The sequence below is a fragment of the Dermacentor variabilis genome, chromosome 1, assembly GCF_050947875.1.
Source record: "Dermacentor variabilis isolate Ectoservices chromosome 1, ASM5094787v1, whole genome shotgun sequence".
In the NCBI taxonomy this organism is placed as follows: domain Eukaryota; kingdom Metazoa; phylum Arthropoda; class Arachnida; order Ixodida; family Ixodidae; genus Dermacentor; species Dermacentor variabilis.
Window position 1 is genome coordinate 92,300,985 of NC_134568.1, and position 17,535 is coordinate 92,318,519.

Sequence of the window (17,535 nt, forward strand, 5' to 3'; positions counted from 1 at the left end):
CGTGTCTGCACGCCTTACCCCTTCTTTGCATTAAGAAAGGATTTCTATATGCCTGTAGCTCGGTCGTAGTGGAGGCTATGCTCGGTTGCTCGGCTCAGCAGGCTCCGTAATCGGCATTTCATCGCTACTCATCATACGTCACGTTTTTGTGCTGGTGTGCTATGACGTCAATATTTTCGTTCCTCCTCTGTGACGTAGTAACTGCCGCGCTAGCGATGGGTCTCGACTACGAGAAGGAGTTTTTAATGACTCTTTGGAGCTCAATTAAAATTATTTTGAAATGTTTGCAGCGTCCAATACCTCAATCTGGGTGTCCTTGCATACGGAAGCAGCCTACAACACGCTTTTTATAGCCTCAAAATTTGGTGTCTCAACCCCTTTAACATTAACCTTTAGTGTCCCTTTAACATCTACCAAAACCCACTGAGTGTTGACGTCACGTTCCCGGTGCTGGACCTGCTGCGGTGGCCCACACACACGCGCGCGCGCGCGCGCACACACACACACACACACACACACACACACACACACACACACACACACACACACACACACACACACACACACAATTAAACAAAAAATAACTTTGCCCAGTTCGAGCACATGACTTAGTGAAAAGTATCGCGCGGAAGAGTCGTACTGATGCGTTTGCATTCAATGCACATATAATTATAAGGAGACGCAAGTACCTCTGTAACTTTTCTTGTGTGTTTGTGTGCATGCGTGCACACTACACCCTAAAAACAGTTGCACCTTTTGGGGTGTATATTTGCCACACAACAATGTCATCTGTCTTACTTGCGTTTCCTTTCTTGAAAACGCCGCGCTTGTTACTTTCCTGTCGAGAATGCTCTGTAATGCTGATAACGCGCATGCCGTTCGTGACTTGGAAGTACCGCGGGCTCTTAGCGTTAAAGAAAGGAAATGCGGGCAAGACAGATGAATATATATATTGTTGTGTGGCAAATATACATTCCAAAGGGTGCAACTGTTTTTAGAGTGTAGAAGTTGATCAATGGAATACCAGCTAGCCCTTTCTTGCATGTTGTTCAGCCTCATAGTTTATAGTACAGGTAGAATATGGTGAGCTGCGGATTATGACTTGGGATGTACCTGCTATAATATCAGCTGCTTCAAGCCATTTTTTATTCAACTGGAAGTTTCCTTCTCATGGTCCAAATCCCCTGCAACTGTAGTTGCCTACGTATAGATATAGCTTCAAGAGGTCGACTATACCAATAATTGTTTTCCTCTGCCATACAATTGAGCATTACTGCAGTTTTTAGCATATGACTCTTTAAAACCTATACTAGGCTCTCATGATTCAGGTCCTCCACCATTCTTTGCGAGTTATCTCCAGTGTTGCCAAACATGAAAATGTCATCTGCAAACTTCAGATTGATTAATCCTGCATAATATTTCCCAATCTAGCACCCCACAATTTAGGATAGACAAAATGAGAGGAGTGGAAGTGTCATTTTCGGATTTCTCGCTTCATGAGGCACATAATGCTTTCGCATACAAAAAAAAAAAAAAAAAAAAAAACAGGCACAGATAAACACCAGCTTTCTGTCTAAACGCGAGCTATCTCCATTCGGTCCAGTAAGCACAAAAACAAACTTCGCGAAAGCGTTCATGGTAGTTGCCGGCATGTCCCCCCACGGACCCACTCTCGGGTTCCGACAGTGGGTCCAATACCATTACCAATAGTTTCAAAACCTTAAAATAATCTTCATAAGGCTTACTTATATATTTGATGCTAATTCTGTTATATTGTATGATCGCAATATGGCTTCCGCGGACAGGTCGATCTACCGAGACTACTTCGTCAGAAAGAACTAACTATAAAGTGAATAAGCCTTGCGAACTCGCAGCTATAATTCGTAGGTTGAAACAGTGGCCATAATGTTAATAATGAAAAAGTTAATTAGCATAATCAGGACCGGTGTCTACCAAGTTGACGTTTCCAAATTCCCTGACTTTTCCAGGTTTCCCCCGAGTGACACAGCTAAAACTTCGTTTTATGTCAAGACGGGCTGCACCATCACGTTGGGCTGCACACCATGTCGCTCTATGATCTCTAGTAAGCATGTTAAAAAATAAACGGCTTAATCCAGAAGAGTACGCATTTGGGCTGGTTGGTTCGTGTTTACTGCTCGTGACTTAATGCAGTTTGAATAGTAAGAAGAAATGTATATTTTAGTCAAAAAGAAAACAGAACGGAGGGGTTAGTAAAATGCACAGTGAAAGAAATATATCTTCGAAAAAGGTAAAGAACATTCTCAAATACGAATAAAAAGAAGATGCATACAGAAGCAAATATTTTTGCAGATGAGCTACTAGCTTCTATCAACTGATAGCAAGGTCATTGGTGTGAGCACGACCTACTATACAGTAGTAGGTCGTGGGTGTGAGACCCGAAGTTTGTCACAAGTGAGATTCTCTCTGAACAACTGGTAACCACAATCCGGCCGACATACTCACAACCTGCGCACAACGTCTCAGTGTTGCGTTTCACTGCTTTAAAGAGTTTATTTTGGTTTGTATGTATTAGGCACACATTCATCTCGGCATCAGCCAACACAGTTTTTTAAGCTCAAGCTCCTTCAAAGAAGCAGCGCACGCTTCCTTTCCGGTTCATTCCGCAATGCGTAGGTCATTTCTGTTCTCGTCCGCCCTCCGCCGCGCATTCGCCCCACGGACCATTTGAAGCACCTTCTTGGTCAGTTGTAAAGTCATCATCCGATTTTTCCCGATTCCTTAGGGGCCGCGAAAGCCTCCGAAAAATCGGGCAGTCGGAAAAAAATGAAGGCATGTCTTAAAGGCTAAACTCGCCGCAGGCGCATTCAAAAAGGCTCCGGCCTGCCAGTACACTTATTAGGCATACCGGTGGTCGTACTGGGATGGCGGGTGCACGCGTGTATAATGAAGGAACACAGACTGTTTCCCGTGACAATTGCTTCTTCCCACGATTGTTATGCTTCACCGCAATACTTTCGCGCATGTTTCACCGCGTAACATTGCTATACTGAGGCGAAGCTGACTTTCGGGAACCGGCATTACGCAACGCGCCGCGCTTTCCAGGATTCGAAGCCAATCGCGAAGATTACAAAGGCGGAGTCGGTGCCATTGCTGAAAGCGGCGAATTCTTTCGATGAAAAAATATGGCACCAAGCGGCAAGAAGCTTAACAGCGAACGTCGAAGCAACTTGGCCTAGCGTTGCTGCGGTACGTGGTGGCTACGACTGCGCCGGTTCGAGGCGGCGAGGTAATCGAAATGGCGGCGGTGGTAGCTTTGATTAATGCCGTTTCGGACCTGCAGTCACGGTAAAAAGTCCAGAAAATCGGACGGCAAAAGGTTCTTGCATCCTAAATTTCAGACTTCTTATGCATGAGGTACGTGGTGGTACCGCAAAGCCGTCCGAATTAGCAGTCGTCCGAAAAGTCGGTCGTTGACTGTACACTCGCAACTCCTCAAGCCGGCGACACAGCGTCAAAGACAATTCGTTACGATTCCTCTCTGTTACTCGTGCCAGCATTACTGCGACTTTCGTTCCCTTTCAATAAAATTACAACTAATTTTCCCTGATAGAAGCACAGATTCCCCTAGTTTTCCCCGAGTATTTCCAGACTATTACAACTTCCCGAGAATTCCCGGTTGGTAGACACCCTGGTAATTACGTTATTTATTTAAGTATTTTGATTTCTCATAAAAGAAATGGCCGCCTGATTGAGTAATTTAGATCAAGGATTAGAATTATGCTATCTGCCACAGGAAAGTTTTAAAATTTGGTGCAGCTAAAAAAAAAGCACCCTGTATATTCGTCTAGCTGCACAATTCCGCATACAGCAGCTGCCTTGATTGGAAATTTGTTTCTTGCCATTTTATCCAGAAGGTGCGATGGTTTATGGACACCGAGACTTGCAGAAGTGACCACCTTGCTTACCTAAGGGTTGAAAGGCTAATGAATTCAAAGTTACCTGGTTCCACGAGATGTGCCGACTGGTCAGCATTTAAATAGAGGATGAGAGATGGATGTCGAGATGGTTTGTCCTTTGACCTAGAGGATGCCAACAAAGGCACTCTGCGGGGCACTGCACAGTCACTATCACATAGTTTTGTTGGGACAGTAATGGGGACAATGGTTCTGACATGTCCGGAATGTTTTTTAGAACATAATGAAATCTACCCAGACACTATGGCTGGCTTTCATGAAGGCCACTCCTCTATAGGTTGTGTAATTGGGGTGGTGAAATATGTACATCACGAGTCATGCAAATGATTTTCAGCACTGCATGGCAATGTGACGTCTCACATGAAGTCATCTTTAGCACATTGGTGGAGGACTTCGCGACATGATATACAACTGGGCATGCAACTTCCCGAGCTCTTTCTACATCCCAAAGACAGCACACACACTACTGTAGTCATGGGGTTCCTCAGAGCAGAGCACCGAGCCTGACACTAGTTACAGGATTTATTGGACTCGCCCACTACTGCCAAACCCAGTCCAACTATCAATTCATGTATGCCGATGGCATTTACATTTGGACTTTGGATGTGACAAGACTTCAACTGCATGCACGGCTTCTAAAAGTGGTCACCTCGACATCTTGAAGTAGTATTCATATGGAGGAGAAATCCCTTGTTTCGCAATGGGTGTGTACCACATATGACAATAACATCACACCTTTCTGGGGCCAAGGGGCTGGTGTAGCCATTGCCGAGTGACAGGCGACGTTTCTCTGCACCGGTACAAAACATCCAGTCTTGGCAGGAGAGACAGCGGGCATCTTGCGGACTAGCCCAGTAACCTATTGCACTGTGCTCACTGGCAGCATTGAAATCGCCACTGCCTTCGCGGGTGCTTGGCGGTCTTGTCTGCTTTCTGGGGCTTTTTTTGTCAGTGGCATGAAGACCTACTGATATGTCAAAGCTCAGCATTGAAGCGACTTTTCTTTTCATCTCACTCACCACAGCATACTCATGCCCAAGCTTACACACTGACATCCCTCAATCTTCACACAGTTCGTGTGAGCGGGGGAGCAGCATGAAGCAGTGTGGCGGCTCATGACGTCAATTTCCCCTTCAAGTCGAGACTCCTCCATGTGAATACCACCTAAATTGTGGGGCTTAACATCCCAAAACTGCACAGCAGGAGAAATGCACCTTGACATCTACGTACCTTTGTGACCAAGCTCTGGAGATATACCCTGATGCAATTGGATAGCAATTATTATCGACACGGACCTCTCCTGCAGTCCTCATGAGAAAGAAATCAAGAAGTATTTGACAGCAATTTGTGGTCTCAAATTTCTTGGTGGAAAGACATAAGGTACTTCTATGCAGGCTATGCTGTAGTTGTATCAGGCACTATGTGGGTGCTTTCTGTGTTACAGCCTGCCTGTGATATTGAGCTTGTGTCAAACTAACCTCCACACAACTGAGAGCATCCAAGCTCAGGCACTCGGGACTTGTCTTGGGTTGCCGCAGAATGCATCAATGACATTAAATGTAGCTATGGCTAAGGGTAATCCAGTCAGAATACATATCGCTGTTGAGACAATGCAACTGCATGTCGGTCATCTTGCCCAGATGCATTGTCATCACCTTGCCAATTTAAGCTAAATAAGATCACAGACAGTGTTCAGTATGACTGCTCAACACCCCATGCTTCTATTAAGTTGGACTTCCTGCCAGCAGCAAGACTACTACTTCTTCTGTGATTCATTAAATGACCTCAAGTACACCCTGCAATTCTGAAAACCGAAAAGTCTGATCCAAGCATTGCTGCACTTCAATACAGTTAGTTCTATTTTTATTCAGAGTACTGTAACCACATGCATACCTACACTGATGGCTAGAATTACTCCCACCAGCTCAGCAAGCACTATGGTTGTCCAATCAAGGTAAGTATTCAAGTGAAGACTTTATATGTCACAACACCAAGGAGTGTGGGACTTGCAGCCCTGTGTGGCGCTCTTCACTTTATCAAGTGAGGACCTCTGAAGCACTGGGTAAGATTTTGGGATTCAAAACCACCATTACGTCTGCAGGTAGCCCTTCAATGCAGCTACCAAGAATAGTTGGTAGTCGAAATTAAGGAATTTTGTTAAGAGGCCATGGAATTATCTTTCAGTAATTGCCTGCTCACTGTGGCATAACTGGGCATAACTGGCAATGATAGTGAGGACGAAGCCACTGTAATGTCACTTGAAGAGACTTAGTGTATTACGATTTCACTTTCAAGACTGATGCTGCTAGTCAACTTCGATGGTTGTCTGTTCATTATCATTAGAGGAGTGGGAATGCCCACATATGTCCACGGGACTGCACACCCCGATCCAGTCACTACAGCTCTGACCACCAGCTGGACTCCCTCATGGCAAGGCAACTCTCCTCTGTAGGCTGTGGCTCAGAGTTTTGTTTACGAAAGCTTACTCTACTCTCACAAGAATGGCTCACAGTGCTGCGCGCACTGTCTGTGATTGCATTGAGTCTATAGACCACTTGTGTGTGACTACCTTCAAATTGATGAACAGTGATAGTCGCTCTCCCATGTATTAGCACAATTTGACCATTGGCTTTTGTTTACAGATGGGGTTCTAGAATAAAGACCTTGCCATCCATGGAAGTACAAAGTTCAGAAGTCACTACTGAATTCTTTTAGACCAACAGGCTTGTATGATCGTCTCTGACCTCATGGCATATTTCTTGTGTGCATGTGTGTCAGGGAACCTTCTCTTTCACTTTATTCCATCCTCCCTCTTCACCTGTGCAGGGCTTGGATACTTCTCTGTTAACCTCACTGCCTTCCTCTCCATACTCTCTGTATGAAAGGCTAGTGCACTAGACTATATTTTTTTTTATAGGTAACTGACTATGACATCAAAGATCTTGAGCTGTCCTACCCTTTTTTCCCCATAAAACCCATCTGCTTTATTCTACTTATCAATGATTGGTGTTTTACCATAAATGTGGTGTTAATGTCAGTCTAGAACTCTAAGTAGAACTCAAATTCTCATAAACGCCTTAATAAAACATTACTGCAGTAGCTTAAGAATTGAAAAGAAAATGTGAACACCAACACAGTCCCTTATACTCACTTCAGCTTGGTGCACCAGGTAAATACCAGTACATAAGAGTTTAAATAACTACGGTAAACCTTCACCATACTAGAATACATCTTTAATTAGCACTCTATTAACAGTTTCATGCCATCCCCACCTCAGTGATATTTCTTCAAAACATCAGAACCTAGCCTATGGGGACTGAAAACTGCAGTAAGAATTTTTCATTAAAAAAAAACAAAAATTTTTGCTTCTGACTTTTTCAAAGCGTTTCGGAGGCCTCAACTTAGTGGAACAGGTGAAGAAGAAATGTGGTGCACAAGCCTGTATGAAGATGTACTAATATGAGTCAGTGTTCCTCTCCTCACGCCTCCCCCCCCCCCCCAAAAAAAAAAGTATAAACAGCCCACTGCTCCAGAAGTTCCTCCCTTGCAATCAGACTCTGATGGTATAGTGCAAACCACAGTGTAAGAATGGCTGACAATGTTGACACAGTAACAGAGAGCGCTGGCCAGATAGTGTTCGTTATAGTACAGGCAGCTGCGCTCCGGGTGGGCCCCTTTGCTGCAGTGCCCCCCCCCCCCCCCCCCCCAGACGCCATGGGCAGTACCTGTGCAGCACAGCAGCAAACGATGGCCTCTAAGATTGCGCTGGTGCACCTTTTGCTAAGGCATGCCACTGCCACCTCCGAGGCTATGCAATGAACACACGGAAGCGGCGCATTCGACTTTTGGTGACATTGGAACTGCATTAATTCTGAACACTTGGGGTTTCTTTAAAGGGCTAAGTACACATGCATTTTTGTATTCTGCCACCAACAGAATGCAGCCACCATGGCCAGAAAGGATATAGAAAAAACAGAGATGAGAGCCATCTCTTATTTGCTGCTTTTGACTGTAGAAATATCTTATTTGGCGCCTAAAGAAACCAATGTCTAAAGATGTTCTAACAGTGATTATCAGAAAATGCATTCAGTAAACTCAACAAGAATTGCTTTCTTTTATCAATATATAAAAATACTGCAAAAGTTGTCAATACTGTTACTGCTTGAGTGTCTGCTTTAAAGTACACCGCATGTTGCAATGTATATATAACCACATGTTGTGGTTATCTTACTTTCACTGAATAACTTTTACGAAATATTTTGCCATGCAGCAGTTACAATAATGGTTCACTGCATTCTAAATCAATAATTACTGCTGACTCATTCACACTAAAATCTCCGAGTGATGGCATTTTATGATGCACTCTATCTAATATCACTTGGCAACAGCATTTGCCTACTTAATCTAAAAAGGTACGAAGATAAAAAAGGGAAAGAATAAATAGTAATATACTGGCTATGACTATCAGATGCATGGGAGACTAAAAAAAAATGCACAGGGTGAGAAACCTTAATGGTGACAAAACATCACTGATAAATGTTCTGTTGTGCCTACCTGATTTGTGCTGTGATGCCTTATGCTTGGGTTTCAGCATATGTGGTTATTGATGTGTACCACCAAGCAGTCTCTGACAGTTTCCTATCCACAAAATGGCATAACAAAGCAGTGACGATACTGCTCGACAGTGCACACCAACAGCACAGGACACTGGTTGACTAACATAAACCAATATGGCACAGAAAGAGGTGATGCAGGTCTTTTCAAGGCATCCTACCTTAATTAGAAAAGAATGTGTCAAATGTCATGAAGTGCCTAAATAGCTTTCAAATGAAATTCGTGCCGTATCATGCATTGCTATAACCAGAATCAAGTAGCAATTTTTTTGTTTCCTTGTTCAGGAAGCCAAATGGCTATAATTTTACACTGTACAAGAAGTATTCAACAGCAAAATGTTTCAAATGTGTTGGCGTGAGAAAGCCAAGCAAGCATGTAACAGATGACAGCAAAATGTTTCAAATGTTTTGGTGCGAGAAAACCAAGCAAGCATGTAACAGACCTTTAGTAACTTTTAGAAGATTACGTTCAACAGAATAAAGGCAAATTTGAAATGACGCAAATTAGAGTGCACAAAGGAGATATCTATAACATCTTTGGAGTCTTGATATATGCTGTAACAATAGAGAAACATGTGTCACAGATTTCACATAAATGTAAAACGCTGCTTTACAAACTGTCTCAAGACAAGTCCTTGATAGGATCACTATTTAGCACCAAGGAAAAAAAAAATACTTGCACACGAGAGAGTCTAGAACACTTCTTTCTGGCAAATGTGGATGGACGTAAATACATATCAGCATCATTCATTCCCTGCAAGAAGTGTAGATGCACGAACAGACGATGATGAGAGGGAATGCTCGGCGTGCCATAACACTTGCCTTGCGACAACATAACCAATCAGAAGCACAAACAAAATTCCCACACTAAGCAAAACTGAAATGAAGAGGTGCTCCAATTCACAGTTTAATGGCAAATGCTATGTCTATAGCAGTATTAGTAAATGAAAAGAAGGGTGGCTGCTTTGCAAGTACATGAACCATCACAGCAACAGCCACATTCAGACATTTATCATGCCCTAGTTCATCCTTCATGCATACTTATAAAACAAAAACACATATATAAATCCTTTGTTTGCTTATCAGGCACTGTTCTGAAGATAAACTAGCATATATTAAAAAGAAGAAAAAGGAACGAAGAACATAAGCCAAAATTCTGCAGTGCTTTTCACTTGAATTCTCACATTCATCTGCATTCTCATATTCATGAGACTATGATCCAGAATCATCATGCACAAATGAAACGAATCCTTGGTTTCCAAGAAAGAACAACACACAGACATGTTCCGAAGTTCCTGCAGATTTCACGTCACACTTATATACACATGCATACATATTGCAGATAGCCTACCATAGGTGGCCAAACAGTTGAAACAAAAATACCTCTCAAAATCTCTTTTCCATACAATAAAGTTCATAAAAGCAGCTCTGAATTAAAAAAATCATGCACAATACTACTCCAACCTGCATAAAGGTAATCTCGCAGGTGTGTTTTTTGCAGAAAAAGAGCACACAAAGCAGGCTAAAAAATGAGATAAGCTGCAGTCAAGAATAAAAGTTAAATATATCTCAATTAAGAAGAGAAATAGAAACATAGAATTTTAAGCCAGTGCTCAGTTGGGCAGTCTACTTTTCATGTTGCAGAAGAGCAAGGTTCCCTGATGTGCAGTGGCACATTTTTTTTTTTTTCAGCTCACCTTATTCTACTTTTTCACATTACAAAACATTGTCACTATAAATATATCATACCTCAGATATGTATGTCACGTGCCACATTATTTTGCCGTGACCTTAACTTCATGCTAGAAAAAAACTTCAAACAGCACCTTAATAACCTTCGTTAAAGACTGACTTCATTCTGTTCATAGAAACACTGCATGGCTTGTTAAAAGGGCAGTAAACAGCGCATGTTGTTTTTGACACAACAGCCCTTCCTTCACATAGCTCTCATGAACAGGTAGCCATCTGCAGATGACACTGGCCCCAGGTAACCTCTTATTTAAACGTACGCATCACTTGAACAAGTTCTCAAAGACAGTGCTGAATATTTACACTATATCTGACCTCTGGCAAGTTTCTTCCAAAGTACATGTCATGCTAAATGAAATAAATGACTGGTCTCACTTATCTATCATTTTCAAATTAAAAAAAAGTGAACAGATTTTTGACATTCAAAAAAAAGGAAAAAAAGGAAGTGGAACTTCCCGATTGCTGCTTGCCATTTCAGTATGATATCCACGAAACTCAGGCCAGAGGGACATACTCTGACACCACTTATTTATATAAAACTAATCAGAAATGGCAAACATGAACCTGCTGACAGATTGCTTCACTGAATAAATGAACATTGTTTTCAGTACTTTGATTGTGGCCCAGTGAGCTGGTGGTTACGTGACTTTGAAAACATTCCCTCATATCAGTCACCATGAACAAATGATTGCTACACTGCTGTACATGCCTCAAGTTGCTTTGTAGGCCCTATATTTTGAGAATAATCTTTGCAGGTATGAATCTATCTGAATTTAAAAAAAAATATGTTTTAAGTTTCTCTGAAGTTTTTTCCCACTGCTGGCACATTAAGTTCTTGCTGCTGCAGAAACCACAGTATCTGGTGCTGTAGTCTGGCCAGTTATCACATAAAATAATAAGCACAATAAAGGCAAAGATAATAATAATAGTATCTTTAAGGAATATAATGGCTGATGAAGGATCAAATGGAATTATGTAACCTCTCTGTCAATAATAATAATAGAATCATGATCTATCATGATATCACAGAAGGCCATGATAACTCCCATCCTTCATGTCCTAAACAAATGATAAAACTCTGAGAATTTGAGCGTGTTGCCTTCAGAGCTGCACATGAAAACAAAAGCATACACTTGAAAGCACTCTAATTAAAAATGACACAAATCAGATGCCCACATGTGGAAGACTGAGCAAAGAACTAGCAGCTAAACAAAAAAAAGAAAGAAAAGTTTTTATCCTAGGTGCTCATTCTTGTACATTCATTGACTAGGCTGCGCCAGAAGATCACACATCCATTCTTGTGCGTATGACATAGCTTGACAATGCTTTCTTTTATACATCTTGCTCAGAACTGTACATCAGTGCACACACTATATACACATGCTCAAAGCACGTGTACATCATACCTGCCAACCCTTGAACTTTAAATTCGTAAACGTCCTTGGGACACGACACGAGGGGAGATAGGGAGGAATAGCACATATTAAAATTTTTAACAAGATTACTCTGAGCCTGAGCACACACCTTTGATGGATGTGTACAGACTTTATTAACGAAGCAAACTTCGAATAGCAGGGGCGTTGTTTTAATAAGAAAGCATTAAATGCCCCATTACGCGAAAATCTGTCGTCGTCGGTGTGACCATCAAGCGGTGGTACCGAAAATGGCCAATGACGGAAAGAGTAAAAACGCCTCAAAAATGCTTGGATTGACGTCAAATTTCTCAGGAAGGTTCCTGTAAACAAAGTAAATCAATGGCTTTGAAAACAAAATTTGGTAAATTTTGGTCTGGGTGGGAATCAATCCCGGGCTTCTGGGGTGCAAGACGAGCACGCTTACCCAACGCAACAGCGGCTCCACAGTTCTGCTAGACTAAAGGTGTGCCTAGTGCATGCATCCTTCAAGTTATTAACTCCTTGAGGGCAAGCGAGTGTGTTGAGATGCTTTGTGCATTTTGATTTGGGCTTACCGAGGCACAGTTAGAATGTAGGTGATAGCCTGTGCGGACAAGGAACGTGTAGAAAGAAACATTTCACCAAAGGGACTATAATGCTTTCGTATTCCCACACATAAGCAGTCTGAAGTGTCTCTGCCAAATTTTTAGATCACAGTGGCGTTTTTTTTAAAATCAGAATTTGCAGTTCTGAATTTTGCCTGCTTCAGGAATTTACCGGAATAAACTTGATTGAAGCAAGTGCACATCTGGTGTCCTTTCATCACGAGGCGACATTTAAGAGTATGGTTCAAGACCGAGCAAAACTCTGGCTCTCATTTGCAGTACTGTTTACTAAATGTCTGTTGGCATTCAGCATTACCATGGGGAATGACAAAATCTCCAGCATTATCACTGTGATCCGTGAAACTTAAACAATCAGTCAACACCTCGGGTGTTTCCTACTTGTGCCTACTGCACATCACATCTTGATTCCAGTCAATGTGTCCAACAAAAGTTTGCAAGTTGAACTAAAGTTCAACTCATGTTTTGTACAACTTGACGCAACATTAATAAAATCATAGAACAAGCCCAAATTCATATACTTTACGGAAAATTCAGGAGAGTTGGCAGGTATGGCACATGGATGTAAAACTTAGTTGACACTTTCATCAAATCATGACCAGATGCAGCAACATTGATGGTGTAGGTAATTTTCAAGAGACAATACAGCTAAGCAGTCCAAAATATTTTTGTGTTGACAATATATGTAAATGCTTCACCCAGGCTCACTAGGCCACAACCAAGAGTCGTGCACTGATCAGGAGCTTTCACATTCCTAACTGAAGTCATCACCACATGGGAGACTCCTAAACCACCTTGGCATGGAGTGCACTCCAGTTACCCACAACGAAGCAGCAGGAGGCAGCAGCACTGGCAGAGCAAAAAGAAATGCACTTCCTGGCAGGATCGTTTGAGTAAGAGACCTCCCATGGTCATCGGGATGCCTCGGTAGTATATTCACAGTGGTGTAGCATGATGAATGCGACAAAGGCCTTTGCACTGGAAAGTGGGTTGACTGATGATGTTGCAGGCACAGGAGGTGATGTGCACAATCCATCGGCACTAGAATGCCTTGTCTTGGCTTCAGCAGTGAAGTCTTCTAGGCGCTCCAGAAGGCTGCGAATATCCATTTCAAAAAGCTTGTGCTGGCTAAGCAACTTTCCCAGCATACGGCGGATGGTAGCTTCTTTCTCTAGTAGCTCATTTGTCTCCCCGTGAAGCCGACCTAATGCATCCAAACGACGCAAGAGTTGCACCTTGCGTAGCAGTTCAGCTTCTGCAAAAGATGGTCCACCTTCTGTGGGGATGGCTGTGGAGGCCTTCTTGCTTTTCTTGGCTTCACCTGATGTTTGGTTGGCTGCCTCTTCAGCAGGTTCGCCCTCGGTGTTGGAAGACGAGGCTGTGAAGGTAAATATGAGTGTAGCAAAGCCTTTAGGTTAACTGAAACGTGGTTGGTGCGAGCACATTCAACTTGACGTGCTGTTGGGCGAGTTAGTTCATGATATGAAATAAATTAAAAGAATGCAAGGAAGAAGACATTGACAACACAGGGGAACGTTATGAGCTCTTGTTCTGTTCTGTCTTGTTGGCGTCTTTCTTTGCACTCTTTTATTCATAGATTCAACCTGGCCTGCAATGGCTGCACCAGCTCAGTAGTGATCTGTACTGCCTCCATAGCCACATGTGGCACTGCTGTTCTACGAATGCTGTGCAGGCAGATCTGCAAGCCAGACAAGTGCCAGCCAGCATAGTATGGTCATTGAAGTAAAGAGTACCAGGTGCATGGTGTTCTGGCAAATGAGGCAGCTTTATGGCAAACTGCACCAACTCATTTTACCTTAACCTTGTAATCCCTAAGCACAGTTTCACTTCAAGAAAAATCAGAACTTGTTTACCTTTATTTCTGGCTATGGAGACTACATTAATACAACAAATAACAATCAAACGCTACCCGAGTAGAAACTTTAATTTACTCAGCAATTGGTTTTCTACTAACCACAATTGAAAACTCACTACAGTGTATCAAAAACAATACTAAGACCCTGCACTGGAGGGACTAACAACTGGCCAGAATGTGTTGTGCGACATTTATGGTCGAAAATTAAAGCTAGCAACCACACCTGTCAAACTACTTGCATATTTAACTTACATTAGACTGACGTTAGAGTACGCCAGTGTCATTTGGGATCCGTTTCAATCAGGATTAATAAACCGCATTGAGAAGATACAGAGAAAATCTGCAAGATTCATTCTTTCCCGGTATTATCGTACTGACTCTGTTTCCGAAATGCTTTGGTTGCTTGATTTGCCTCCACTGGCTCAACGGCGGAAGTTGGCTAGACTTAAATTTCTTTTTTTGTTATCAAAAGGCCACTTCAATATTGAAACCACACCCTATCTTGTTCCCAGGCAGGCTAGAAACGTCAGGTCAAGCAATCATTGCATGTTCTCAATTCCAAAAGCATATCTGGACATGTACGCTTATTCATTTTTTTCGCGAACGATTAAGGGATGGAACAGTTTGCCGGCATCTGTTTTGCAGTCGAGTAGCATTAAAATCTTTGAGGAACGCGTTAAAAACCTTTTATGAAATTGAATCTTTGTAGTGTCATGCAAACGTTGTTACACTATTCTAGAAATACATACATTAGTCTTTCTTTTATGCTGCTTCCGATATCACTGTCACAATGTTACAAACATGTATTTCTTAGCCAAAATATTGTATTTGTATTTGGTTATTTGTTTTGCATTGTATTTCCAACATTCATTGCTTCAGGTCCTATTTACGTTTGTAAGGTGTTTACATTTTTTACACTATGTGCAAACTTGCTGTACCCACCCTGTTACGGCCAAGACAGCCAACAGTATTTGAAAATAATAAAAAAATAATTTATGAAAATGAAATTGACCATGATTTATTGTGATAGAATCCAGCACGCTGCTCGCTATTTAAGTAGAAGGTATAATTTTAAACTGGCAAAGAAAGTCTAAAAAACCAGGAAGTGGCGCGGCCTGGTGGTGAAATATTGGTACCCTGGATGTAGTATATAAGATTACTGTACGTAAGTCGGCTGTTATTAGGTGCAGCATATTTATTGCTTAAAATTCCAGTTCATATATTATTAGATGCTTGTGCTTTTTCTATGCGTATTACGCAGTAAAGAAAGCCCACGTTAATGAGGGGCACATGTTTCCCCAAAGCAATGTGGCGCACATGCTGTTGTACGCGCACAAGTTTGCGAGGAAGTACCCACAGTTGTGTGGTCTCCCTGTTAGATACAACATGCCATCGACTAGTTGTGCCGTAACTGTGTGCCAGTGCACTACAATATTAGTACACGGGTGGCTACGGCAACACGTTGAACCGCATGTGTAAAAGCATCGTTTTGCTTTTGAGAAGTTAACTTGGCTTGGCTAAAAAACACTCTTGACAGGTTAATGACCGAAGCAGTTGGATTGGAAACCATGAAAACGCATAGCTACTACAGTAGAAATAATTAACACTTTGGAAAACAGGAATCGCAGGAATATCAGCTTGGCAAACAAAGTAATACCTTCTCACAGCTATGGCTGCATTTGTTGTCTGCCTCCCACCAATGCCGGCGTATAATCGCTATCGCGCTTACCTATCACTGTTTTCAGCATGCTTCCAGTAAATGACTACATCCTCACTGCAGATTGAAAAATATGGATAAAGAATATTCCATGGCATTTTCCGCGTTACGACTTCATGATCAGACACTCTGACTGGTGAGCTTTCCATTGCACTAAAACGAATGGATACCATAAAAATTGGTTGTCAGTCCCTTTAAGCTTCCCATGCTTAAATAAGAATTTTTAGCAAACTCGGCAGCTTTGCAAGGTTAATGAACCAATGTGCAGTTATAGTAGTTTATATCCCAGAATGCATTGGTATATACAGTAAATCCTTGTTCATATGTTCTAGAAAAAAAAATATGCAAGAAAAAACATACAAACCAGGAAACGTGATCCAAAGTCACTAAAAAATTTGGCAGACTCAGCTGTAGTCAACATCTATGTAACGCAAAATGTTGTGCGAATTGTTGCAGCGTGAGGCACCGACACAGGCCGAGCTCGTGGGGCCTGAGAGCTTGAGACATGCGCTGCCATTTTTATGGCTTCAGCAAGCTTATGTTCCCGCATATCACAATTGGCCTGGGTCAGCAGCTTCTTCTGGCGGGGCATTTTGGCGGTAAGTTTTGACATGTGCACTTGGCGTGCAGCACGAGATGCCCATGTGCATTGAGCTGCCAAGGCCTGAGCCACCCGACATGAGCAATGTCGTTTTTCTGCTGCGTAGTCTTTCCAAAATGAAATCGAACAGGTGGTCTCCGCCAGAATGCGATGCTGCCACAGTGAAATATCATCCACACTTCGCACCGCCTGCAGCAGGAAATGGCAGCTGGTTTGGGTTATCGTCTTTTAAAAGTGTGCAGTATGGCTTCATCGGCACCATGCCATGCATGCTGTGAACAGATAGGTGCAGATGCTTACCCAATAGGGTTGGCGGCGGTAGCTGTAAACGCAGCGCTGCTGGCACGCGATGACTAGCGAGGAGATTTTTTGGTATGGGAATAGAAAATTGAGTGTGCGCCAGCGTTTTCATGTGACAGGGGCGGGTGAGTACTGCAGGGAAGCTGCTGCGGTGGACGGCTACTGTTCTCAATCATCGCGCCTGGCGCCTTTTCTTGATTACATGGGATCTAGCAGCTGGAAAACATATCATGCAACCATGCTTTGGCAATGTAGTACTTAACGTTAGTGCAGAAGATAATGCTTAGCGGAAACTTACAAACTGGAAACATAAAAGTGTAGCTGTATTGGATAATTTTTTGTTTTCTCAATCGTTAACATTGCCACCAGGAAATTGTACGAAACAGGATCGTATAAACAAAGTTCTACTGCAATTGTCAAAGGATCTTAATTACCATTTGTTACACTTTAGGATACCAGTAGAGACACCAGCAGTCACGAAGGCATCGTGTAATCAAGGAGTATAGAAAGCATATGTGAGCAAATACCTATATAGACTCTACAGCTACCTCAATTCTCCCCAAGAAATGGGGAAAAATACTTATCGTGAAAGGGGTCAGGCAAGGAGAGACAATCTCTCCAATGCAATTCACTGCATGCTTGGAAGAAGTATTCAAGCTATTAGACTTGGAAGGACTAGGAGTGAGTACTAACAGCAAATATCTCA

General features: G+C 42.4%; 1 protein-coding gene and 1 long non-coding RNA gene across 2 annotated transcripts in view; one reads left to right on the top strand and one right to left on the bottom strand.

Annotated features, from left to right (window-relative positions):
* Positions 1-2,136, top strand: part of LOC142580641 (uncharacterized) — a 41,435-nt gene extending 39,299 nt beyond the window's left edge. The window contains exon 4 of the long non-coding RNA XR_012827807.1: positions 1,989-2,136. This is a non-coding gene — a long non-coding RNA (uncharacterized LOC142580641). The remainder of the gene's footprint in view (positions 1-1,988) is intronic.
* A 6,755-nt stretch (positions 2,137-8,891) lies between these two features.
* The window catches only part of Edem2 (ER degradation enhancer, mannosidase alpha-like 2), a 94,682-nt gene continuing 86,038 nt past the window's right edge, over positions 8,892-17,535 (bottom strand). Inside the window, exon 21 of the mRNA XM_075691162.1 lies at positions 8,892-13,713. Within this exon, the coding sequence (XP_075547277.1) occupies positions 13,247-13,713 (467 nt within the window). The 3' untranslated portion in view covers positions 8,892-13,246. The remainder of the gene's footprint in view (positions 13,714-17,535) is intronic.